A 27,680-nucleotide genomic window follows, 5' to 3' on the forward strand; every position below is an offset into this window, starting at 1 on the left:
ATCATAGCAGGTACCACCACCATATGCACTACTGTAATCATAGCAGGTACCACCACAATATGCACTGCTGTAATTATAGCAGGTACCAACACAGTATGTACTGCTGTAATAATAGCAGGTACCACCAGTCAGTATGCACTGCTGTAGTGATAGCAGGTACCACCTCAGTCGGTATACACTGCTGTAGTGATAGTAGATACTGCTATCGAGTTGGTAGATACTGCTATATAGAGTTAGTAGATACTAAAACAGTCAGTATATACCACTACAGTCAGTCAATACTGCTACAGTCAGTATATACTACTATACAGTCAGTACATACTACCACGGTGAGTAGCTACTAGAGTCAGTAGATACTATTATAGAGTGAGTAGATACTGCTATAGAATTAGTAGTTACTACTATAGTTAGTGGATACTATAGAGTCAGCAGATACTATACAGTTAGTCGTTACGACTATATAGTCGGTAGATACCAGAGGTGGGACAAAGTCATTGTTATGCAAGTCCAAGTCGAGTCGCAAGTCATCAAATTCATGACTCGAGTCTGACTCGAGTCCAAGTCACATGACTCGAGTCCACATCTCATAGGTGGGACAAAGTCATTGTTATGCAAGTCCAAGTCGAGTCGCAAGTCATCAAATTCATGACTCGAGTCTGACTCGAGTCCAAGTCACATGACTCGAGTACACACCTCTGGTAGATACTACTGTCGGCCCAGTAAATACTACTATGGTCAGTAGTTACTACAGTCACTAAATACTACTACACAGTCAGTAGCTACTACTGGCTCAGTAGATACTACGGTACAGTCAGTAGATACTACTAGAGTAAATAGATACTACTTCCTCTGTTGTATGTAAGGTGTGTAGGTATATATACGTACGAGGGGTAAATATATTTCTTGAGGGGGGGGCCCACAATTTTCGGAAACCTTTAACATCAACTATTTACCCCACACTTTCTACAACTTTTTGGACTTGTGCAAGCCTCTTATATATTTGTTGGTATAGAAATGTACAAACGGCCCACCGGGCTTTGACAATACCTTAGTATCTGTGTATATATATGTAAGGTTTTTAAGAAATATATTTTTCACCCGGGCAACGCCGGGTACTTCCGCTAGTACTCTATAAAAGCCTGCAATGGTTTTTGATTATATTTATTCATCAGTCTTTTATCAGAGCTGATCTACACCGTGGTAAATGACCTCCCTTCATGTGTTTATAGGCAAGGACCCTGTATCTCACAAAATAATCATAAAGTGTTGTCGGCGAGAATACAGGCAGACCTTGCTTAACGATCAAGATACGTTCCTGGAAATGTGAGCACGAATCGAATCGGCCTAAAAGAGGGTAATTTTACCATTGTGTAGTGACTCAACTCGGAGGCAGTAAGACTTGGAGGCACTTCTTTATTTAACAAGCACGTGGGTGCACACTATTGTCGTTGGCACTACCTAGAACAGTTGGTAGGCTGTCTGACTAGCAGCGCCCCGGGATAGTGAAAACGACGAGATGAATGGTGACGACGACGAGATGGTGACGATAGACTTGAGCAGCACGACGGGGGATCCCACTTCCAGCAAGAGCCACGAGGCCCCCCACAGGTGCCCCTCTTCTACTCTTAGCGTGGCCTCGCTCCGCCCTGGCCACGCCCCCTTTCTGGAACTTACTACTGGAACTTACTACTGGCTTCCCGAGGCTTGTGTGACTTTTCACCAAGATGGCCCCCTCTCGTGTATATCATGGCCTGCTGACTTAAGTACTGCCGTACACCACAGTTCCCCTTTGTCGCCAGCAGCCAGTGCTATGCCACTACAATTGTATACGTGGGGATGCGTTCCTGGAATTATTTATTTTGTATGAGCAAGATATGAGAGCTGCATTGGGGTATCGGTAACAGCTCTAATACAGATAAACATTTTATAATAATAAATTATTATAATCACATTAGGGTTAGTGCATTGTCTTTGAGTTGTGCACCTTTTGGCGTCATCTGGTCGAACACCGTATGACTAGGCTCTAAGGAAAGCTGTCTCTGGTGTGGACCAATCAATTTCAAGGACAATGCATATATTTCCAGTATTGTGGTTAAAGTAAACATGATTCCTTGTAAAAAGGTTTCAGTTTTGTTGCCAGAAAAAAAAAGAAAAAAACTATTTTGTATATGTTTCTTGAAGTTATTCGTTCTAACAACTTCTAAGTGGTTGAGGCTCATCTTCCATGCTAAACTGCAGTGGGCTCTCATCCGCCATCGGCGAGACATACTTTAGGATCTTCTCCGACAGAAAATGAGGGTTTTTTGCATCTGCAGTATCTGTACACAAAACACACAATGCATTTCAGTTGTCAAGCAGTATTTAAAAACTATTATGTTAACAAATATATGAAATGCTCATAATTATAGTATTTCAATTGTTCTCTGTTTGCATACGAGTGCAATAATTATCATCCTACATCCATTTGACACTTCTGTACATTTATTTTCCTGTAAATTATTTTTGTTTATTTTACAACGAATATAGCTAACGTTCATGACAGAAACTTTACTGATTCATCCTTGTACAGTATTTTAGATTTATTCAATACAATTGTTTTAGTTCTGATTTCTATTTGGTTGATTTCAGTCAGATTTCACAGTTGTAGTACTTGTTTTCATTTGCTTGCTTTTGTCTCGCAAATCAGACTCTTTCTGTCCCCCCGAGTTCCTGCCTGACCAAACAAAATAAACTTGAACTATTGAAACTAAACTTTTTTTATTTTACGAGGTAAGACCCACTGAGCTATATAGTTCTTTTTCAGAAGCGACCTGGCCACAAATGATAGCTTAACAAAGTGGCTTACGATGTGGAAATTTAGAGCAGCCAAATAATCTAAACGCATGTATCTAAATGTGGAGGGGAAAACCAGAGGACCCAGAGAAAAATCCACACGACCACAGGGAGAGAGACACGCAAACTCCAAATCTACAGGCGTCAGGGATGGGATCGAACCCACGACCTCTTGCATACCAGGCGAGGTAGTTCACATTTCGCCACTGTGGCGCCCATAATGTGTAAGGCCTTGCCCATGAACCCAAGTGACAATGCTAATGTAAGGTGTATATTCACCATCGTAAAGCACCAGCTGGACTTTGTTTCGGATGTCAATGTCACTTTGGATAATATCTTTTAGAGTGCAGTAGAACAGCTTGGCCTGCTCCAAGCGATCATCAGCGCTGAAACCTTTAGGAGTCTGGTTTGAAATGTCCAGCAGGGAGCGCAGTGGTGTAGCAAACTCCATCACGATGTAGTGCTCCTGCAGGCAAAATCATATCTGAACTTAGCCAATAAACCATGAAGAACGATACGGACATTCATGTCTGAGTGTCAAATAAACATGTACTACAACAACAACTTACATTTATATACACTTCGTCAGGATGTAAAAATTCACAAAAAAGATCCAATAATCATGACCCCCCACATAAACGTGAATGAGTCGTCCCGCTAAAGCAGGGGTTAGCAACCAAAATAACAAGAGCTTTTTTTTCGAATTCGGTGTGCATGAATACAAGACGGTGGTCCTTAATAAATAACGTTACGATGCAGTCCATAAAGAGCCACATCCGGCTCTGGAGCCGCAGGTTTCTGATTTCTGCGCTCAACTTTATAAACCTTTAAACTGCATATCCCTATTACAGAGGCATCTGAATGTTATGTAGCTGGTAGGTGAAACGTACCACATTTTGGGCATCCAACACCCTGTGCACCGTGTGCTTAAAGCTGCGCATTGAGACGCCACCGCGGTTCCGCTGAATCTCAGGTAAGTTGCCATCGACGCTTATGTGTTGATCCTGTTCAGAAAACGTGTTCGTCACATGGCAGCTCAGCGGCAGGAGGATGAACAGCTTTTGCGTGCTCGCTGTAAACGTCCGTCCTGCACGTGTGTATTGTTTCAGTTTGACATCGAGTTCTGTAACAAAAAACGAAAAATCATGCACATGTGGAGAGGAAATTCAAGCGCCTTTCCCAGCCCACTCTGGTCATAGGTCACAGGGAAGCACCGGCCAATAGCCACCGGGAATGATTGACAGGCCAAGGAGGGCCAGAGCAAACATGATTGGAGGTAAGCTACGGCAGGAGAAATGAGCGTGAAAGGTTAGATGGTTGGGATATGGGGGCAGAGTAGAATGAGGGGGGAAGGGCAGGGGAAAAGGGAGAAAGAGTGGGGGGCGGACAGGGAATTCTGGGTAGAGGAGTCTCGTGCAGTGTGCGTTACCTGTTGGTCATAAATAGAGACCCTTTTTTGAACGCCGCACAAGCCGAATCCCTCCCTTCACGTGCATGGATTCCGCAACGATATCCACTGAGCCTTTGGCCTCGCGAGGTTTTTTATTTGCGGAAATAGAATTTGGTCTCCAAGTCACACAATGAGATGTTACACGTAATTACCCGATTAACTTGCACGCCAAGGATAATCCTTTAAGCGCTGGTTTTATCACCAAGATTTGGACAACTCGTAGATGAGCAGTTCCCAGAAGAGACTCGGGCTTAGTTGAATGCACGTTGCTTTCTCACCTGGCAACACTAGCTTGAGGTATCCAAAGTAGTAAGACCAAGCCAGGCCATGAGCCACATTGAGATTTTTCCTCTCAGATATGTCGGAGATGTCAGCTTTTGATGGGGCCTTCAAAGAGACAATAGTTAAACATATAATGTACAATTAGGGTAATATTAAACTAAACTATTTTAATTTCGATTTAAAGCTTTCGTGACTGCAGGGATTCATATTCTTGGTTCTTTCAGTAAAGTCACGTAGAAGGGAAATAATAAAAATAAAACAATAAAATTCTCATGACGTTTCGATCGCAACACAAGCAATCATCATCAGGTGTGAAAACCACAGCAAGAAAATGTCCTATTTTAACTTGAAGTTTTCGTGACTGCCGGAATCCATACTCTTTGGTTCTTTCGGTAAAGTCACGTAGGTTGAAAAAAAAAATCACGACGTTTCTATCGCAACACAAGCAATTGTCTTCAGGTAGAAAGATACAGCAGTAGAACTGCTGAACAAGAAACGGCTTTTGCAACAAGAGACTATATATAGGTTTGAGGTGGGTTGTCACCCAATTGTAAGTAGGCGGGGTCAGAGATGGAAAGGAGTCGCGTCGCCGTACGCACGCACAAACAGCTGCGCCAAAGGAGGATTGGCATGCTGATGCAAATGAATATAATGGGAAATGAGCCCTGTTGTCGCACACAAGCAACGTCATCGTACGCACGCACAGAATCTGCGTTAAAGGTTTGGAACACATCACCGGCAGACGTGGCAAGATCTGAAATCGCTATCCTCAAAAACGCCAAAAAAAACATCAGTAACATCAGCAAGGATGAGTGGTTTGAACTCGCTCAATTAAAAAAGAGAGATATTGTCATCCTCTCAGCCGACAAGAGCAATGCCACTGTCATCATGGATAAAACCACATATAATAACAAAATTCAAGACCTTAATGATGGCAGTTATCTTCTTGGATCTTTCGGTAAAGTCACGTAGAAGGGAAGTAATAAAATAATAAAAAATAAAACATAATAAAATAAAATAATTCTCACGACGTTTCGGCTACAACGCAAGCAGCCGTCTTCAGGTGAAGAATGAGACACTACCAAGCTAGGAGCTTATATATAAGCTGGGTTGGAGGTGGAAGAGCTCCTAGCTTGGTAGTGTCTCATTCTTCACCTGAAGACGGCTGCTTGCGTTGTAGCCGAAACGTCGTGAGAATTATTTTATTTTATTATGTTTTATTTTTATTATTTTATTACTTCCCTTCTACGTGACTTTACCGAAAGATCCAAGAAGATGAATCCCTGCAGTCACGAAAGCTTTAAATCGAAAGATGGCAGTTATACCAAAATCAACAGAGATCCTACCAACCGCCTGGCCAAAAAAACCAACAATATCATCACCAATTCGACTTCCCTAATCGAACCGACCAAAACGCTCTTTCTAAAACCTTCGGCTGCTGGACCACCCAGATTTTATGGCCTTCCAAAAATACATAAAGAAGGTACTCCACTCCGTCCTATTGTATCCACCATTAATTCACCCACCTACAAACTGGACGGATTTCTGTATGAGACCCTGCTTCCATTCACGGGCAAGACCACCTCAGCAGTACTTAATTCAGCTCACTTGGTTGCTCTAATCAAGGACATCTCACTGTCTCGGGATGATTTGCTTGTCAGTTTCGGTGTAGTCTCTCTGTTCACCAAGGTACCTGTGCCTGACACCATTGCAATCATTGAAGACTTGGTTCAACAGGGACTGAATTCTGATGTGCTTACTTTGGTGAGGCACTGCCTTACCAACATTTACTTCACCTGGAATGGTACATTCTACAAACAAGAGGAAGGTACCCCAATGGGTTCTCCCTTATCGCCAGTGGTAGCAAATGTTTTCATGGAGAAATTTGAAACAGATGCCATCCTGACATCCACCCTATGTCCTTCCTTGTGGAAAAGATACGTAGATGACACGTTCGTCATCTGGCCACATGGCCAGACAGCACTGGACCAATTTTTAAACCACATCAATTCCATATGTAGTGAGTCCAACTGAGTCACAGACGCTATGTTGGGAGCAACACTATTTATTCACGTAACAATACGTAACATAATACAACCTACGCTCGGGTCTCGTATGCCCATCTAACCACGCTACGGCAGAACTAGACACGGTTCGCTATCCCGGTCCGGACCACAAGCTGGGTCCCGGACTTCGTGGCTCGAGGCTTCTTCTCCCCGATGTGGATCTTCGAACACCAACACTTGAAGAACCCCGAGCTGCTCACGGAGCTCTCATTATATGCCCCCGGGCTGGGGCTGGCTCCGCCCTTAGCCCCGCCCACCTTCCAGGCCTCTCGAGCTCCCTCTCGAATGTTCCCGAGAGCCCCTCGGAACCACGTGACCGCCCCTCGGCCCCAGTCCACCGGTGGGCCCCCTCCAGCATCGTCCTGTCACGTGACAACAGGTCAGCCAGAGTATCATGCTCCAGGGTAACCCTGGCTGGCTGACGCTCGCTCTCGCTCCCTCACTGAGAGCTGGCACCGCACATGGCTCGCAGTGCCTCCGTGCTAACCAGCGCTCACCCAACCACCGCTAATGTTGGTACTGCAGCCCGCAATCCGAGCGGCCCGTAATGACATTACCGGCCGTGACTTCGCAAGTCCCGGCACCACACAGTGACAAGTAAAGTCACTACACATACACCAATCCATCAAATTCACAATGGAAGTGGAAAATGAAGGCAAGCTACTATTCCTGGATGTTTTAATCGAGAAGAGACCTGATGGCTCGTTGGAACATTCTGTCTACAGGAAAGCCACCCACACGGATTTCTTTCTAAAGCCTGATTCCCACCACCATCCAGCCCAGAAGAAATCCCTCGTCAAAACACGACACCATAGGGCACGTTGCATCTCCGACCAGCAACACCTAGCCAGTGAGCTGGAGCACGTACACCAAACCCTCAAGATGATTGGATATTCAAACCGCACAATCCGAAAAACTGTATTACCAACTATGGCGAGAGAGCCATCTGAGGACCAAATCAAACCCTCACCTTGCCATACATAGTAGGTGTCACCAAAAATATTTCCAAAATCTTGAACAAACACAAGATCCAGGTTCAATTCAACACAGTACACAAAATCCGTGATTTGATCCCATCTGTGAAGGATGCGATTCCTGACATGCAATACCCTGGTGTCTACAGACTAAGTTGTATTTGCGGTAGCAGTTACATCGGGGAAACGAAACAACATGTCTCGGACCGTGTTCGCGAACACAAGGCAGATTTGAAACACGGCAAAACCAATACTTCTGCAGTGGCTGATCATTGTTATAATGCAGTGGGCTCGCACGATATAGTTTTTTTCCGAGACCAAGGTACTCAAAGATTTGTCCATGAAGCCATCCAGATATATAAACAGACACAATTTCAATCGAGAAGATGGGTACAAACTGAGCAATCATTGGATGTTATTAACCAGGTAAGTTATAACTTGCTGTGATGTTTCCATCCTTCCTGCCGTTTAGCAGTTATTTCCGACTCTGAATTCTCACTGGCACGGCCACCGTTATGGTGGTTCTCTGGCGTTGATACGCTGGCCTCTCACTGTGCAGCAGCCAACGCCGCAGCTTGTGTTTCCCACGAGGTGGCGCTATGCCCGGTCTTCTGACACAGACATGCTATCTTCACTAACAGCCACCGCTGCCCGCTTTTGCCTCGATGTAACAGTAGCTCTCGCTGTTCAATAGGCTGCATGTCTCTCCCATTAACGCAGCTATTGTACCTGCGTGCGGCGACGGTGCTCGTGTGCGACGACGGGGCTCATTTTCCCATTGTGCTCGTTTGCATTAACATGCCAATCCTCCTTTGACGCGGTTGCTGTGCGTACTACGACGGTGCTCGTGTGCGACGACGGGGATCATTTCCCATTGTACTCGTTTGCATTAACATGCCAATCCTCTTGTTGGTTCTTTCGGTAAAGTCACGTAGAATGGAAATAATAAAATAATAAAAATAAAACATAATAAAATGATTCTCACGACGTTTCGGCTACAACGCAAGCAGCCGTCCTCAGGTGAAGAATGAACAGGTCTGATTTATGTTCACGGATGAAGTCCGATACATGTCGTTTGGTTTAAGTGTGATTTGTAGAGTGTCTTGTCTAACTGATCTAGTTCGAATTATTTTATGTTTTTTATTTTTATTTTATTATTTCCATTCTACGTGACTTTACCGAAAGAACCAAGAAGATGAATCCCTGCAGTCACGAAAGCTTTACATCGAAATTTAATCGCCACTACGGGGTGGAATTCCACAAAACTTTAAGATCTTTCAACAAACTCTGGGATAAGAAGGCTGAGCTAATCGAGTCTCTCACCTTTCTTAAGAGATGCCGCGACTCTAAGGTAATACCAATCGCATTTATGTAATGTAGTAACTCCACGGGAGACGACTTCACGGGTAACACACTCTTTATTTTATCAAACTTGGTTACAGGTGACTAACACCTACTTTGTATCTCGGGTGACAAACACCCACTTAGCTACTTGGCGACTAACGCCCACTGAGCTACTCGGATGACCAACATCCACTTAGTACTCGGGTGACAAACACCCACTTAGCTACTTGGCGACTAACGCCCACTGAGTTACTCGGATGACCAACATCCACTTAGTACTCGGGTGACAAACACCCACTTAGCTACTTGGCGACTAACGCCCACTGAGCTACTCGGATGACCAACATCCTCTTAGCTACTTGGCGACTAACGCCACTGAGCTACCCGGATGACCAACATCCACTGAGTACTCGGGTGACAAACACCCACTTAGCTACTTGGCGACTAACGCCCACTGAGCTACTCGGATGACCAACATCCACTTAGCTACTCGGCGACTAACGCCACTGAGCTACTCGGATGACCAACATCCACTTAGCTACTCGGCGACTAACGCCACTGAGCTACTCGGCTTCACTAGGTCTTCAGCTCCGTCTTCGGGTCTTCAACTGGGTAACTCCCCCCGAGTGCTCTCGCGCGTCCCCCTTTATACCCCACCTGCGGACGTCGCTGCGAGCACCCACTTATTCGACCAATCGCCGGGCGCTGGCTACGATCCTCTTTTCCCACATCTCATCGTGCCTCACCACTCACTCCGCGCCGCCTCGTCATCTGTCACTCCCGGCGCGCGCGTCCACACCACGCCCACTGCGCGTGCCCAACCCCGCACCCCGCGCCGCCCCGTGATCCATCACTGTCACAGTCGGCGCACGTCAATACCACCACTACATCACCCCCTACCACATAGCTCGCAGCCGCCCCGGCTGCTACAAAAATATACAAACCCTCCCTGTGTGCCCCGTAACACAACACAACAACAAGAACAACAACTAAGCTAACAACACAACACGACGCGAACACCACCATCCGCAACCCTCAACCAATGCCACCGCGACAATAGAACAATATATACAAACCGGCGAGTGACAATAGCAATGTGTATACAAAAAAAAATAAATGGAAAAAATTTTTTCTTTCTTTCGACTCGTGCAGTGTCCCCTTTTCTTCCGAGCGTCCCTACAACGGGACATTACCCCGGCAGAGGGGAACACCGGGCGAGCTCGGTGTAGAGCACAAAAAAACCGTCCTCATGAAAATTGTTGAGACCTAGCCCGAGTCCGCCTTGCCGGTCCGTCGTACGGCACCAGACGCGGTTGAACGTCCGGTGGTGCCGGCGGTTCAGGAAGACATCGGCCAGGCATCGAGGACTCGTGCGTGCCCCGGGGTTCAGGCTCTCGACGGTCAGCAGCCGTCAAGCCCGAGGCACCTGGGGGTGGGTCAGGTGGAGACACGTGAGGATCAGCCTGCGACACCTCCCTCCCCGAGTCGACGGTCACATCACACGCCCGGTCGTCACGGCACAGAACGGGGTCACACGGTGCCGCATAGGGCTTCAGTCGGGAGGGGTGCACATACCAACGGCGTTTCCCCCATTTAATCTGTATACTCTGGGGCCGTGCAACCCGCACAATTTCCACCGGTCCCCTCCAAGGTCTCAACAACTTGGGGGACGTAGCCAACGGTGCATGTGGACAATGCAGCCAGGCCTTATCGCCTGGTTTCCAATCATGCGTATGCACCCTCCGCTCATGCAATTTCTCGTTTGCAATTTGCCGCGACCGCGAATTCAACCTTGCCCCCTCCCGCGCTTCAGTCAATTTGGCGATATTAAATTTGATGTGGTCTGCCAATTTAGATTTTGCACGTGGCTGGGAAATCCCCAGTTGGACGTCCATGGCCGGATCGGCCTCCCGCCCATACATGAGAAAAAATGGGGAAAACCCTGTCGCCGCATGAGGGGCCATTCGATAGGCCGCGAGTACCCCCGGCACCTGTAAGTCCCAATCAACCTGATCGTCGCAGACCTGTTGGCACAACATAGACGTAATCGTTCTGTTCAGACGCTCAACCATCCCGTCAGTCTGCGGGTGGTAGGGGGAAGTACGCACTTTCTTTGTACCCAACAGGTCGCACACCTCGCGCAACAAAACGCTCGAAAAATTCTTCCCTTGATCCGTCAGCAAGCGTTCGGGGGCGCCCTTGTCCAACACATAACCCTGGACAAAGGCGTCCGCCACCGCCGCAGCCGACTGGTTGGCGAGCGGCCATGCCATAGGCCATCGGGTGAAGTATTCCACGCCAACCAGCAGGAACCTATTTCCCCTTGGTGTAACCGGAAAGGGCCCCAAGATGTCCAACGCTACCAATTCGTTTATACGCGAAACCTGAATGGATTGCAGCGGTGGATTAGCTGCCAATGGTGGCGGTTTCCTTTTGGCGCACCCTACGCATCCCTTAAGAATATTCGCCACGTCGTTACCCATCCCCGGCCAATAATAGTCTCGCTGGATTAGGGCGAGCGTTTTGTGAAAACCCAGATGCATGAGCCGTTCATGAGCTGCCAGAACAACCCTACCCCGCATAGCAACAGGCACCACGAGCACGTGACGCCGGGACATGTTGTCCCACCTCATCAACAGGCCCTGTCTGCACACCCAGGAACCGACCCGCGCCTCCCCTTGTTCGGGAGCGCCAACTTTCCGACGCAGCGTAAGTAGGGAGCTGTCGGACATCTGGAGGCGGCCCCACTCAATGAGGGGCAACGACAACAGCGAATCCCTCCCCGTGGGGGCGTCCTCTCCCGGGGTGTCAGTGGCGGCGAGCGCAACTCCCGGGGTGCCGGCGACCGGGGGTTTGCACCGCGCTGATCCCAACAAACATGTGCAGTCCGTGCACGGCGGCAACCGCGACAAGGCGTCCGCGTTTGAGTGCCGCAACCCTTTTCGGTAAATCGTCGTGAATTGGTAGTCTTGAAGGACCTCCAACCATCGGGACAATTGGCCCGATGGCTGCGCCACGCGCATAGCGTATTGTAGAGCCGCATGGTCCGTCCGGACCGTAAAATGACGGCCGTAAAGATACGGCCTGAATTGCTGTGTAAAAAACACAATGGCTAACAATTCACGACGAGTTACGCAATAGCGTTGTTCTGCGGGGGAAAGAACCCTACTACCGTAGGTGACCTCCCGTTCAACCCCCCCGACCAACTGTGAGAGCACCCCCCCGATACCCGTATTGCTGGCGTCCGTGTCAAGCAAAAACGGTTGTGTGAAATCGGGGTAACACAAGGGGGGAGCCTGCACCAAAGCGTCACGGAGGGAGCAGAACGCATCCTCCTCCTCTGCCCCCCAGTGAAACCTCACACCCTTAGCCGTCAAAGCGTGCAGGGGCTTGGCTATGGTGGCAAATTGCTTGACAAAACGACGGTAATAGGAGGCAAAACCAATGAAACTACGAACCTCCGTGACCGAGGTTGGCGTTGGCCATGAGCTGACGCAATGCGTCTTAGCAGGGTCCGTCGAGATCCCTGAACGACTCACGATATGGCCCAAATACCTGACCGATTCCCGAAGCAGAAAACATTTAGCCGGTTTAAATTTTAGCTTAGCGGAACGCATCCTGAGGAACACCGCTCTCAGTCGCTGGAGGTGCTCCTCGAAAGTCCGACTAAAGACGATAATATCGTCAAGATAAATCAAACAGGTATCCCATTGGAGGCCCGACAAAACCAATTCCATGAGTCTCTGGAACGTGGCGGGAGCGGAATGTAAGCCCATGGGCAAACGGTTGAATTCAAAAAGGCCCCCAGGTGTCCGGAAAGCAGTTTTAGGTTTAGACTCGTTATCGAGTGGCAATTGCCAAAATCCAGAAAGCAGATCGAGTGTGGAAAAAAACTGCGCTCCCGCCAAGGCATCCAGCGACTCATCCATCCTGGGGAGCGGATACGCATCCGCCATCGAGATTTTGTTTAAGCGGCGGAAATCGACACAAAACCGCAAGGACCCGTCCTGTTTCTTTACTAGGACAATAGGAGCACCCCACGGACTAGAAGAGGGCGAAATGATATCGGCCGCCAACATATCATTAACCGCCGATTGCACATGTTCCTTCTCGGCCGGGCTGAGCCGGAAAGGATTCTGACGAATAGGGGCCGCGTCCCCTGTAGCTATGTGGTGGCGCAACAGGTCAGTGCAGCCGATATCGTACTTATGTTTGCTGAACACGTCAGCAACTCGATGAGCAAACCCCTCAATGCTCCCAATTGCACCCCGGACAAGTTAGCAGAACCCGCACACAGCGAGTCCAACCACTCAGTCCCCTCATCACTTTGAGGATGCGACTCGACAGTAAAATCTGCTTGAGCCACGAGCCGTTCCTCAACGGGCAGCGGCGCGGCGTGAGCCAGCACCGTTCCCTGCGCAATTACGGCCGGCCGCGACCCCGTATTCAGGACCATTACGAACGGCTCACTGTCCCCTCTCACCATGGTTTGAGCAACCGCTAAGTCGAGGCCCTTACTGGCTCTGTTTGACGGCCCCAACAGCACCCCCTGTGCCTCCGCACCCACCTCGAGTGGCTTCCTGAACCGAAGGGGTACTAACATTTGCGATCCCGGGGGTACCCGTACAGTGTGAGTCGCCAGCGCCTGCACCGTCGCACAAACCGTGCGCACTTTGATAGGGCTCGACAAGAAGGCAACCCGCCGACCTGACGGAAGCTCTATGCAGGCCTGATCAATAAGAATTTTGATGGGCATTTTTGACAAAAAGTCCATACCTAGCAAACAGGGAACGGCCAGCGATGATGATACAAAAATAGGGCCCGCTAATTTAATGTCCCCAATGCAAATAGTCGCCCGAATCTGGCCGATGATCCCCAGGGATCCCCCATTCGCCGCATAAAATGGCACGTCTACCGGCAGAAGGGGTCTACTTTGGACGGGAAGAATGTTATAAATAAGGTCCGAGATGATGGTGGCCGACGCACCCGTGTCAACAAGCACCCGGACCTCAACCCCGTCAATGAACCCCGTTACCACGGACGACCCGGCTGACGCAGCCACGATCCTGTGGGCCAATTCGGACCACTCGACTGCTTGCGGGCCGCGTACGGACCCCCCTCGCCGAATTGAACCCCCGGCACCCAGCCGCGAACCCCCCACCGCGAAGCGGCGACCCGAATGTGCCGTGTTTGTGGACCGAACGTGTGAGGTGCCGCGACTTGCCGGGTTTTGTTGGGATGACTTGTGGCCCTGGTCGTCGTCCCGACGTGGTCCTGCGGCGCGCGGACGCGGGGCCCGGCACCCGGCTGCGACGTGACCCCGAAGGCCGCAGTTGTAGCAGACGACGGACGTCGTAGGTTTCGGTTGCTCCAGCTTGCGGGGCGAACGTGTGGGCGAATGACCTCCCGTTCTCCACTCCCCCGGACACGATGCAGCGAAGCCCCGCTCCTGCACCGCAGCTGGCTGAGGTTCGGCGATCGTGGCGGCCAGTGCCGCATTCCCCGGCCATTTGCAGACGACCCCCGGCTTGCGTTTGAGGACCTCGTACGCGTGAATGCTCGTGGCGATCGCCAGGGAGCAGATCTCCATCTCGTCTGCCACGTTGATGGGGACCCCCAACTCGTGGGCCAACACCAGCAGCTGCTCCGTCACCATGGCGTCCTTCCCCTCCTTATCCATGCGGGGAAAAGCCGCGTCCGCCAAGGCGAGCAGTGCCGTGCGGTAGGCTAGCGTCGTTTCCCCAGCCACCTTCCGCCGATCGTAGAACTGGTGGCGGCACGTGGAGGGCGGCCCGAACACCTTCACCATCAGGTGTAGTGCGGCCTGGAGCGTAGAGCGGGACGACCTTGCAGCAGATGTGAAGGCTGCAAGCGCGTCGTCGTCAAGCATCGCTGGCAACGCACGCAGGGCAGTGGTGTCGGACCACCCCGACATCTCCTGATGAGCGAGGAACCTTCGTTGGAAGGCTCCCCAGTCGCCCCCATCCGCCTTGAACGCCGACAGCGCGGGCAATCTTTGCTGGAGGACCCGATCGTCGTCGACGTCGGAGAGATTTTCCCGCGCTCCGCTGGAGTTGTGTAAAATGTCGGCTCGGTTGTCAGGCGCAAAATGGAGGGCTCCGGCGCGCGCCGATGACGTGGGCTGCGCTGCGCGGAGGTGTCCGGCCACGTGGCGTCCGTCTTTCCCGCCAATCAATGGCGGCCCCTCAAACCCGGCGGGAACTTCCAGACTTTTGGCGCGAAGCGCCTTTTGGCGGGATCCCGCCAGCCTCGCTCCTTCCTCCAACCCCACAGCCGTTTTCCCGCCCGCTGGAACGGAGATCTCGGCCAAGATTGCAGCGGCGGCGAGCAGCAGCTCCGCCAACCGGGAGTGTGCGTCTTGGAGGCTGGTGTCGGAGGCAAGCAGAGCGTCGGCCATCACCGCGAGGTGCTGCATCGGCGGCCACTCCTCGTCCTCTCCTCCCGAGGTTGGTGTCCCCGGTATGCCGTCGTCATCCCGACCTCGCTCGTGGGTACGGGTAGTCTTCCTTGTGTCCATACTTCTTGAAGACAGGTTTACTTCTGACGCCAGTTGTAATGTAGTAACTCCACGGGAGACGACTTCACGGGTAACACACTCTTTATTTTATCAAACTTGGTTACAGGTGACTAACACCTACTTTGTATCTCGGGTGACAAACACCCACTTAGCTACTTGGCGACTAACGCCCACTGAGCTACTCGGATGACCAACATCCACTTAGTACTCGGGTGACAAACACCCACTTAGCTACTTGGCGACTAACGCCCACTGAGTTACTCGGATGACCAACATCCACTTAGTACTCGGGTGACAAACACCCACTTAGCTACTTGGCGACTAACGCCCACTGAGCTACTCGGATGACCAACATCCTCTTAGCTACTTGGCGACTAACGCCACTGAGCTACCCGGATGACCAACATCCACTGAGTACTCGGGTGACAAACACCCACTTAGCTACTTGGCGACTAACGCCCACTGAGCTACTCGGATGACCAACATCCACTTAGCTACTCGGCGACTAACGCCACTGAGCTACTCGGATGACCAACATCCACTTAGCTACTCGGCGACTAACGCCACTGAGCTACTCGGCTTCACTAGGTCTTCAGCTCCGTCTTCGGGTCTTCAACTGGGTAACTCCCCCCGAGTGCTCTCGCGCGTCCCCCTTTATACCCCACCTGCGGACGTCGCTGCGAGCACCCACTTATTCGACCAATCGCCGGGCGCTGGCTACGATCCTCTTTTCCCACATCTCATCGTGCCTCACCACTCACTCCGCGCCGCCTCGTCATCTGTCACTCCCGGCGCGCGCGTCCACACCACGCCCACTGCGCGTGCCCAACCCCGCACCCCGCGCCGCCCCGTGATCCATCACTGTCACAGTCGGCGCACGTCAATACCACCACTACATTTACACTAACCTCTGGTGCTGTAACTTCTTCTAATGCTAAACGAATTCTGTCTAGAACTAGCTTGGCTCTTATCTCTGAGAAAATCAGACTTACGCGCACTGAACTAGATCAGTTAGACAAGACACTCTACAAATCACAATTAAACCAAACGACATGTCTCGGACCGCATCCGTGAACATAAAGCAGACCTGTTCATTCTTCACCCGAGGACGGCTGCTTGCGTTGTAGCCGAAACGTCGTGAGAATTATTTTATTATGCTTTATTTTTATTATTTTATTATTTCCATTCTACGTGACTTTACCGAAAGAACCAAGAAGATGAATCCCTGCAGTCACGAAAGCTTTAAATCGAAATGCCAATCCTCCTTTAATGCAGCTTATTCCTACCTACATGACTTTACCGAAAGAACCAAAGAGTATAAACTATTTTATTTAAACTATAAACTTTTTTTATTTGAAGCTTTCGTGACTGCAGGAATCCATACTCTTTGGTTCTTTCGGTAAAGTCACGTAAGTATAAAATAAAATAAATCACGACGTTTCGGGTGCAACACAAGTGTTCTTCATCAGGTGGGAAAGCATGATCTGCTGCTAGGCAGACTGTATTAAAAGGTTTGAAATGGGTGTAGCCCAAGGGTCATAAAGAAGTGGGCGGGGCTAGTGATGTTAATGTGAGAAATTAGCATGTAAATGTAAGATCGGAGAGCTGCCTCCTCGACAAGGGCACGGAAGTGGCTATGTTAATGTGAAAGATTAGCATATTAATGTGAAATCGAAGAGTGGTGCAATCCAAAGCGGCCTCCTCGACAAGGGTATGGAAGTGGCTATGTTAATGTGAGAGATTAGCATGTTAATGTAAAATCGAAGAGTGGTGCAATCCAAAGGCATGAGATTGCAACCCAAAGGGTACAATCCAAAGGTCATGTGAGCATGAGAGTGCAATCTAAAGGCATGACGGACGCTTGTGTTGCGCCAGATACGTCGTGATTTTTTTAAATTTTATACCTACGTGACTTTACCGAAAGAACCAAAGAGTATATACACTTTTTATTTTACCAGTTAAGGCCCACTGAGCTATATAACTATTTTTCAGAAGCTACCTGGCCACGCATGATAGCTCAACGAAGTGGCTTAATACCTGATCATTTATAGCAGCCAAATACTCTAATCGCGACCACGGGAAGAGAGACATGCAAACTCCAAATATCCAGCAGGCGTCAGGGTCGGGATCGAACCCACGACTTCCTTCATACCAGGCGAGAGAGTAAACATCTTTCCACGGTGGTGCCCATTATTACATGGGGCCTACATTGTGGGTCGCAAAAATCTGTCAAAACTTGACCCCTCCCTGTACGCACGCGTACTTTTTACACCCCCCCACCACCTGCGTACGTATGCTTGACACCCACCCCCGCATCCTATAAAACGGCCGATATTTAATCCACGCAGAAACGATCAAGGATTAATAATATTAACGTGTTTAAGCAAACAGATAGTCCACCGCTGGCTGCATTAAATAATGAAGTTGCGTACCTTGGCCACTTATTTTGCTGAGCTGCGTGATAGCTAGCAGACAGGGGTATGTGACATACAAGTGACCCCTCTCCCACAGTCCTACTTCTCCCGGTAGTACTTGTCTGACAGCTGAAGAAACTGAACTGTGGCTCATTTGAAGGCCAATGTAGACAGATTTATTATTGTCGAGGCTTCACCCCTCCCCCCGTTTCCTATGCGTATGTACATTGTCAGTAGACCCCCATACACAAGCGTACGCATTTGAGTTAATCCCCCCTCCATGCGTACGTACTAAATGGATGGCCCCTTACCACAACTCTGCTCCCAACGCCTGAGCTCCACACCTTCACCAACTTGTGTGGGGAGGCCCTCGTCCAGCAGTGGGTTGACAAAATGGCTACACGTCGACATTTTAAACTGAACCAAAACTGAGCAGAAAAGCCATATTTTTTTCCGTGATTCATCTTCTTGGTTCTTTCGGTATAGTCACGTAGAATGGAAACAATAAAAATAATAAAATAAAGCATAATAAAATAATTCTCACGACGTTTCGGCTACAACGCAAGCAGCCGTCTTCAGGTGAAGAATGAAACACTGCCAAGCTTGGAGCGTATATATAAGCTGGGTTGGAGGTGGAAGAAGAGCGCCTTGACAAAATAATTTGCATATCAAGATGAATTTAGCATATTATGGGATATATGCTAAATTTATTGATATGCACATTATTTTGTCAAGGCGCTCTTCTTCCACCTCCAACCCAGCTTATATATACGCTTATACGCTTGTAGCCATCTCTTGTAAGTGGCTGGCTGAGATGCCATCTGTTAAGGCGATGCAAAGGTAATCCAAAGTCTAAGAATAGGAAAAGCGCCGGCCAGACATTATCTCCCAATCTAACTGCTGAGAGTGGCATTTGTCTACAGACTGCCATATGACAAAAACACAAGTGTCTGGACCACAACATGGGTTTTGCAAGATTGAAAGGAATATCTGGTGGTCACCCTCTTTAAGAAGGGGGACCATACTGGTTGTAACATCTCTGATGTATTGATCTGGTTAAGGCCTATGTTACCTTCAACAGGTGAAGGCTCTGGGTTGTTCTGTGCTTTTGGGGTCCGTGACTGCTCACAATCACTAAGGACCTTCATGATGGTGAGCAGGCACAGGTAAAGCTGCTTGGCCGGGAGTTAAGAGCCATTCCCTGTTTAATTTGGGGTGTGATTGGAATGTTCTCTGGCTCCCACGTTATTTAACCGCTTTTTTGACCACGTAATTCAAGCTTTCAATGGCTGTACCATTTTTATTTGGAACAGATAAAATGGGAGGCTAATCGATGCCTGAGTTGTGGTCATGGGATGGCTCCCTATTGGCCAACCATGTTATGTATGCTGATGATCTAGCAATTGCTGCTCACTCTTGGGAGTTGGAGGCTCTGATGTTGAACCTGAAGCATGGCACTAAGAGATGGGGCCCTTACCATCCGTCCCACCAAAACTAAGCACCTGCCTGGATATTTTGTGTCATTCAACACTCCACTGCCTGGACTTCCCATGAGTGATGGGGCAGTTGTGGAGAGTGGATACATTTACATACCTGGGTAGTGTGCTTATGAGCAGTTCTGGTTTGGCAGCAAAGGTATCACTCCAAATCAGTTGAACGGCATTATCTTTTCATCAGCTGCGTAACACTGTGCGGCAGTTACCCGGCCTATCATTTCACACAAAGCTTCAGGTCTTCTCGGCCAAAGTTAGTCCCTCCCTTATCTATGCTTGCAAAACAAAGACCCTCTGAACGAACATCTGTGCCGGTTTTAACATTCAGGCTGGCCTGCATACGATCCATCCTGGGTTTAAACAGATTGAATTGTGTGACGAGCTCATAGATCCTTGAAAGATCTGGACACATTCCCATCCGTGAGCTCCTCCGGCAGGCGAGGCTGCATTTGATGGGTCATGTAGCCCACATACCCAGCCACCGCATATCCAAGCAGCTTCAGTTTTGTCGGATAGAGGGGGCTAATCGGGCATGGCATGACCTACAAAAGAGATGGGCTGATGTAGTACAGGAGGATGAAGATCTGCGTGGACTTGCCGATGAATGGTACCAGTGGTATCAAGATCGACTCTAGGAAGGAGGCTCGTGAGGACATTACTAGGCAGCTGGAGGCAGTCGCCCTCTAACAACAGCGGAAAGCAGAGGAGCAATGCTCATGGCAGTGATCAGAGCACCGGGTGGCTAAAACGCAACACGTTTGTACAGTAGGAGGAACAGGTGGTGCATCTGCCAGTCATCTCAGTATTTGACACTTCATGTGGCCACAGTGCACTTATCCTGGTACAAGCACCATGGTGCTGTCACTGCAACTTTGTGGCAAATGTTTTTTTTTGTTGAGTGGGTTTGGATTAGACATGCTCTTTAACGAACCTCAACCCCTTCCCTTCCCACAAGCTAAAGTTACACCTTACCACTGTACCCAGTAACATAAATCATCAACTACTGATTATTTGACAAAAAGCAATCAGTTATCCCAATTACTCAAAACACGTGGTAATCACCCACCACTACCCACCGCCCCTCCCTTATCGCGCCTCCCAGCCATCCCCCACCACTAACGTATTACCAAAATACATTAAATATACTGTTTGGTTCTTTCAGTAAAGTCACGGAGGTATAAAATAAAATAAATCACGTTTAGATCGCAACACAAGCGGTCGTCCTCAGGCGGAAAAAATAGAATCCAGCAGTGGAACTGCTGAACTAGCGAGAGAGCAGCTACAACAAGGCTATATATGTGGCGATGGGCAAGCAAGCGGGGTCTGAGCTGGAAAGGGATTCCACTCCCGGACGCAAGCACCTCAGTTGTGTTAATGGGGGAGATTAGGGAGAGAGGAATTAGGGAGGGAGATTAGCATGAATGAGCTTCCGTCGTCGCATAAGAGTATCATGCCCGCATATGCGCACAACAGCAGTGTTAATGAGAGATTACCATCATGAGAGTGCAATCCAAAGGACATGTGAACATGAGAGGTGCAATCCAAAGGACATATGAGCACCTCTCAGGCTCACATGCCCTTTGGATTGCACTGTTATGTTCACGCCCTTTGGATTGCACTCTCATGGTGCTAATCTCTCATTAACACTGCTGTTGTGCACATATGCGGGCATGATACTCTTATGTGGCGACGGATGCTCATTCATGCTAATCTCCCTCCCTAATCCCTCTCTCCCTAATCTCCCCCATTAACACAACTGAGGTGCTTGCGTCCGGGGGTGGAATTCCTTTCCAGCTCAGACCCTGCTTGCTTGCCCATCGCCACATATACTGTATAGCCTTGTTGTAGCTGCTCTCTCGCTAGTTCAGCAGTTCCACTGCTGGATTGTATTTTTTCCGCATGAGGATGACCGCTTGTGTTGCGATCGAAATAAAATAAAATAAATAATAGAATACGACATTTCAATTGCAACACAAGCAACCGTCATCAGGTATGAATGAATGAGAAAACAAACCTAGTAAACTTAGAAATGTAATGCAATGCAAAACAGAGAGTCGGCTAACACAACAGTTAACACTTTACCTGGTTGATTGCGTTCTTCCAAAGATTGCTAAATTTGAGAGAGAGAAAAAACACAGACACGGAGACACATAGAAAGGCACACAAGCAGAGAGAGACACACACAGAGACACACAGAGAGAGACACACACAGAGACACACATAGAAACAACGACTCTATGACGGGCATTATATAGAGGAGGGGGGGAGTGGGGTAGAGAAATTAGCATGTCAATGAGAGCGACCAGAGGACATAAATTGGACCTTGACAAAACGGTTGTGCTTGTGTTGCAATCGAAACGTCGTATTCTATTATTTATTTTATTTTCTTTCTAAATGACTTTACTGAAAGAACCAAAGAGCAAGTAAAGAGTCCTTAAGGAATATGGCACATCTAACGAGGTTCAATGCAGCTGAATGCACAATCTGGCCTACCTGGGGTTTCGCTGTGCGTTTAACAATGCAAACACACGCAGGGCATTGAGCACTCACATGAAATTCTAACAGGAAGAGCACGCAGTGTGTGAAGATGGAGACCATCATGTGGAAGATGATCGTGGTCCGTGGAGTTTCTCTTTCCTCCTCTGCGTTTATTGCGAAAAAGATAACGATAGCCGGTACAAACACCAACACCGTCTTGGTGAACGGCAGTTTCAGTGAGCTCTGAATCACGTTGTACCACTTGTTTCTGTACCTGCACACAACAACAAATATTGATAAGGCACACAGGTGTGTATGAGCACAATGCAGAAGGTAACTGAGCAGAACCATCAGATTGTTAATTTTGTGACTGAGGATAATGACCCCTTTTTCCTAACAGATGGGTTTTTTTTAAATCAATAAAGACATGTCACTCAAAGCCAATGAAACAATGGGACATTTGGAAAATTATATGACATCACAAAATGCAAGACGGACATAGAGACCTTCAAATAAAGCCCAGATTAGATACCGAGACGTAGGACTAAGGACCCAATTCATGCACACTTTGTCAATGCTCTCCTACATGTTTTTGCACCAATTCACTAGGCAAAATGGTTGGGAGGTCCATCTACCCAGCAGCATCGACCCACCCACGAATCATATGTTATAGGAGGGCCAAAGGCATCATGCCATAAAGCTCCAAAGTGAGCCGAGCAGATTAATCAGGTTCTAACCCACCAATAACAAACACATGAATGTGTATGGTTCCATTATTTGCAAGAGCAGGTGTGTTCCGTGAACCCATGCACGGCTTCTACATTGGCGAAGCCAGGCACAGCCAATATCAGCAGTACTTCTTTGTCGTTGCTTGCTTTAGCCCGATCCTGCAGCTCTTCCATAGTGGACAGCTGGCCGCTTACACGTCAAGATTCCTTGAGTAGTTGTATAAACTGCGGTGGATAACGTCACTATTAAAGAGGGCAGAGTGTGGCCAACAACGCACCCAGCTGCTGTAGCAACCCAGCCCAGTGCACCAAGCACGGTACTCATCAGTGGTGCAGTAAGTATATTATCAGCTCAGGGGGTGCGGCAAACACAGTCAGGTTGGGCCCCAATGTTTGATTCGTCTCGCACAGTCGGACATAGGCTATATATCTTGCCTAACATTTTCATAAAATAAATTTAAACCGCGTTTTAAATACGTTTTTGTTCTTTTACACTGCTGTTGAAAACATATCTCATGGTGGTCGTCAAGAGTGCACCAACTCGTTGTTTTGGCCACCAGGAGGGGCCAAGGCACCCCCTGCCCCCACGCGAGTTACGCTACTGGTACTCAATGAAGACTATACAGACCTGTCGGACGCCACTCGCCACCAATGCACATGGCCAGCCTTCAAACCTTACTCGAGTCCAGCTGCGAGAGGTTTGACCAGTAAGAAGCCACCCCCTTCACCGCACCGGGCATTCTGCAAGCACAGCTGCATAATGCTTCTTGAGGACTCTTGTCCAGATGCACGGCTGCCCAAATAAATTAAGCCGTCACCTACAGTATTTTCAATCTTGACTTGAAGCTTTCGTGACTGCAGGAATCCATACTCTTTGGTTCTTTCGGTAAAGTCACATAGGTATAAAATAAAACAAATCACGACGTTTCGATCGCAACACAAGCGGTCGTTCTCAGGCGGAAAAATATAATCCAGCAGTGGAACTGCTGAACTAACGAGAGAGCAGCTACAACAAGGTTATATATGTGGCAATGGGCAAGCAAGTGGGGTCTGAGCTGGAAAGGAATTCCACCCCCTGACGTAAATACCTCAGTTGTATTCTTGGTTCTTTCGGTAAAGTCACGTGGAAGGGAAATAATAAAATAATAAAAATATAAAACAAAAAAATTCTCACGACATTTCGACTGCAACACAAGCTATCATCATCAGGTAATGATTGCTTGTGTTTCAGTCAAAACATCGTGATAATTTTTATTGTTTTATAATTGTTATATTTAATTATTTCCCTTCTACGTGACTTTACCGAAAGAACCAAGAATATGAATGCCTGCAGTCACGAAATCTTTCAATCACCTCAGCTGTGTTAATGTGGGATTAGGGAGGGAGATTTGCATGATGAGCCTATGCGGCAACGGAAGCTCAAGAACCAAAATAATTCGTAAGGTGAAGCTATCATAACTTCCACTGAAAATAAGCATACACTATTGTCCAAGTACAGTAATACAGATGCTGCAAACTATAACACTAACGTGTCTTTCACATTGACACGTGGCAATAACGCCAAGATTCCTTGAGAAATAATTACCTGGTTTTGAGATGCTTCCTCTCCTCCATGAAGTAGAAGATGCTTGTAATAGTGGTCGTTATTATCTGAAGAATGAAAGCCTGAGAAAAGGCTTGGATTACAATAATCGGGTCATCTCTGAAGAAAAAAAGGGTGACTACCAAAACGAGGAATAAAATGACCGTTGCAGCATATTGCTTTATGTGTCCGCGCGGGGCTGGAATCATGTCGAAGTTCTCCTCCGTATCCATGTGTTCAGACGCTTTATCTCAAATCCTGTGCAAAAGTAACATTGTTAGGGAAAGCACAATGAGTGAGCACACGTGTGTGCTGTACAGTGCAGGGTGGTGCATATATCTTGTGACCCAAAATTAATTGGCCCCTCACGTTATTTTCTTTGCATATTCATGTCTGTTGAAATAAACGTCACTTTAAAAAAATCTAGTTTTACAGAATAGAATTGGGGTCACAAGACATCTGGACCAACCTGTACAGTGCTGACTCAATATGGCGGAGCCCTGCATTTTTCCAATAATGTTCTACTGCCGGAAACCCCGAGACAGCTCATCTGATAAGAGTTGTAACGGCTCTCAGGGTCTCAAGTTGGCGTTTATTGTTTTACCGGGTGAGAACTTAAAATATCAGGATTAGTCTCATTTGCAAGAGTTACCTTGGTCACCAAATTTAAAATAAGAAATCACGTGAACATGAAGGACAGTAACGAAGAAACTAAACAAATGTTTGAGTAAAAACAACTGCATCCCAGAGGGTTAGAACTTATATCTGTCACCTCCTTTTCAGTGCCTACCTTATTACAGACCAATTCAGACCATATTGGTCAACCCGTACCCTTATAAATCTCAACGTTCAAATATGAGACAGACATACGTAGTGAAATGATAAATATGTAGCCAAGAGGCAAAGATGGAGTTAAATGATGAGATGACTAGTGTTCATGTTAATTAGCTTGTGAATAGATCTCAGAGCTAAGATCTCAAAGCCCTGATCTAAAAGGCTCAGATAACAAAAATGTGTTGTGATACGTTGGCAGTGGTGCATAAGCACAGATTTTAAAAAAAACATGATCAACTAGCGGTGAGTACCCGGCGTTGCCCGGGCGAAAAAGGCAGACACATGTAGTTACACACGCAAATCCATTCATACACAAAAAATAGAATTACACGCACAAATGGACTCTCACATACATACATAAACTGAACAACAACCGCCATTCGCCACTAAGTGGCGGTGACGTCACAACAACGCTTGTGCCAGGCTATGTGCACCTTGAGGCCATGTTAAGTGTCGAACGCCCGCTGGCAAGAGGTCACGGGGCAAACCCAGATGGCATAGGTCGACTGACTGAGACGACTGGCTGATGCAGCGCCTGTGGCCCCTACTGTGGCAACTTTCTGTGCTTTAGCCACCCGGTGATATGCTGGTGCGTCGTGTCTCTCTGCTGCAGGTGCGGTGTGTAAACATCGCCACTAGGAAGACAAAAGGGCGTGGAGCTGACCACCCAACCGCCTCGTGTGCCGTCTCGGCCTTCATAGGTGCTACTCGCTCACAGCACTTGCCCCAGCACAGTCTGTTGAGGCTATATGGGGGGATCTTTGTCTTTGCTCCTGAGTAAGTGAACCTCCCTTCACACACTTCCACACCCTTACAGGCGACGCACGTGATGGTGAAGGTAGTGACACCTGCCCTTTAACGAACCCCCCTGGCTTTTCCTTTCGAATAATCGATCATTCGACCAAAGTAATCGCGATTACTTAATGCGGGTAATCCCTCGATTTACGAACGTCCGGTTTGCAAAAACGCAATAAAAAATGTATGTCCACATAACGACATTGAATTTCCGCGTAAACGAAATGTGACCTGTGCACGCACCACGCGATCAACAAACAAGAAGCACCCGGAAGGCTGCGGCGTCGTCCAGCGGACAGCGTCACAGTGTCGCTGTAGTGCAGCAGTGTCGCCTCCACGTCGCCTTGCCAGTCACGACAACATGCAGTAGATATCTTGGGGAGTTCCCCGAAAAGGCTTAAGAGAAGCGCGGAAGGTCGTGAAAAAGTGTGATTGTTTGACGTGTAAGGCAGTTCCTTCCAGTGAAGAGGGGCGAGGAGAGAGGAAGAGCAAACCCAAGACTGTGCACACGATGGGGTAACACCACTGTCCTCGGCCTACTGTGAAGCGCACGGGGGAAGGCCGTCTCGCCCCCCTCCCCCCCGACCTATGCCTCATCCTTGACCGGCTGCGCGCCGCCACTCGCTCATCAACGCAGCCGCGCCCTGCCGACACCGCGCAGCAGCTGTGCGACCCCTTCACCGGCGCACGAGACAGCAACAGCTGCGTTGGTGTCGCGCACGCGCACTTGCGCGCGGCGAGGCTCGCGTCTCACCACGTGCTGAGGCTGTTGTTTTGCGTGGCTCCTACCGCGGTGGCGACGAGACGCGCGGTGTGTTCCGTGCGTTGATCTTCTTACGCACCGCACGCAGCCAACCGCGCTAGGTATGGTGCGGGCGGGTGAGGACAACGAAACACAAGCAGTTCTAAAGAAACGAGTTTTCAATTCTAGATTTGAAGCTTTCGTGACTGCAATGATTCATATTCTTAGGTTTTTTTCGGTAAAGTCACGTAGGTAAAACATTAAAAAGTAAAATAAAAATCACGACGTTTCGGAGGCAACACAAGCTTCCGTCTTCAGGTGGTACCGTCACAGCCACGACAGCTGTATCAAGTAAATGAGTTTTTATTTTACTTTTTAATGTTTTTACCTACAAGACTTTACCGAAAAAACCTAAGACTACGAGTCTTCTATCTTAGATAATTAAAAATTGTCTAATGACGTCAATACCGTGGGGGCCCACACCCACACGCATGACGTCACTACGGGTGCATGCGGGAATGACGTCACGGCCGGGTCGGGGGGGTCTGGAGGCCGTGGGTCAGTACCGCGGGGGTCGCGTGAGGCCGCGGCGCTCTGGCTGAACCCGGCTGGGATGAAGACGCCTCGTGAAGAGAAGAGTCAAGCCTCAAGTCAGCGTGGCCAAGCAGCAGCCCTCCTGGCTTGGTCACGTGAGTCGTGTCAGTGTGTCGGTGTTAGCGAGCGTCAGTGTGTGCTAGCGAGGATAGGACGGGGGTCACCACCCTATGTGCCGTGTCATCACGTGTTGAGTAATAAAGTGTTGCCTCCCAAATTCGGTGTGTGCGCCTCTATCGAACCATTTCAATTGCATAGCTCCAGTGGCGTCCTCATACCGGAAAGAAGAGCGTTTGAGACGACGTCAGAAGCGCACCTGCAAGCGCGCGATACACGCGGTGACCGCCTTTGTTTGATGGTCAACCAAAAGCCGCTGCTACTGCGAGTATGACAGGTCGGCGGTGGTGGAGTGTCTCTGCTGGTCACACGGAGTGATAGTGGTGGGGTGTCTGCCGCTCACACGCATCGCCTTTCTCACAGTGCTCCCGTCGCTGTTCCCCAATGGGAGCTTGCGCCAAACGTCATGACGGAACC

At 48.7% G+C, this 27,680-nt stretch overlaps 1 protein-coding gene across 7 annotated transcripts; it reads right to left on the reverse strand.

The window, feature by feature from the left end:
• Positions 1-1,396: 1,396 nt before the first annotated feature.
• Positions 1,397-27,654, reverse strand: STING1 (stimulator of interferon response cGAMP interactor 1). Of its 7 annotated transcripts, none has more exons than XM_078613591.1 (8): positions 27,425-27,654; positions 26,600-26,670; positions 24,185-24,439; positions 21,887-22,145; positions 4,561-4,669; positions 3,723-3,955; positions 3,112-3,298; positions 1,397-2,318 (listed from the first exon to the last, which is right to left on the reverse strand). In XM_078613591.1, the coding sequence occupies exons 3-8, from the start codon at positions 24,412-24,414 to the stop codon at positions 2,191-2,193; spliced, it is 1,146 nt and encodes a 381-aa protein (XP_078469717.1). In that variant the 5' UTR covers positions 24,415-24,439; positions 26,600-26,670; positions 27,425-27,654; the 3' UTR covers positions 1,397-2,190. The 7 variants fall into 7 exon arrangements, with proteins under 7 accessions (XP_078469717.1, XP_078469714.1, XP_078469716.1 ...); XM_078613588.1 differs by having other exon boundaries at positions 26,565-26,670; XM_078613590.1 differs by lacking the exon at positions 27,425-27,654 and adding an exon at positions 27,119-27,418 and having other exon boundaries at positions 26,565-26,670.
• Between the last annotated feature and the right edge of the window lie 26 nt (positions 27,655-27,680).

This window comes from Lampetra planeri, chromosome 41 (assembly GCF_965212315.1).
Source record: "Lampetra planeri chromosome 41, kcLamPlan1.2.h2, whole genome shotgun sequence".
Lineage (NCBI taxonomy): Eukaryota > Metazoa > Chordata > Hyperoartia > Petromyzontiformes > Petromyzontidae > Lampetra > Lampetra planeri.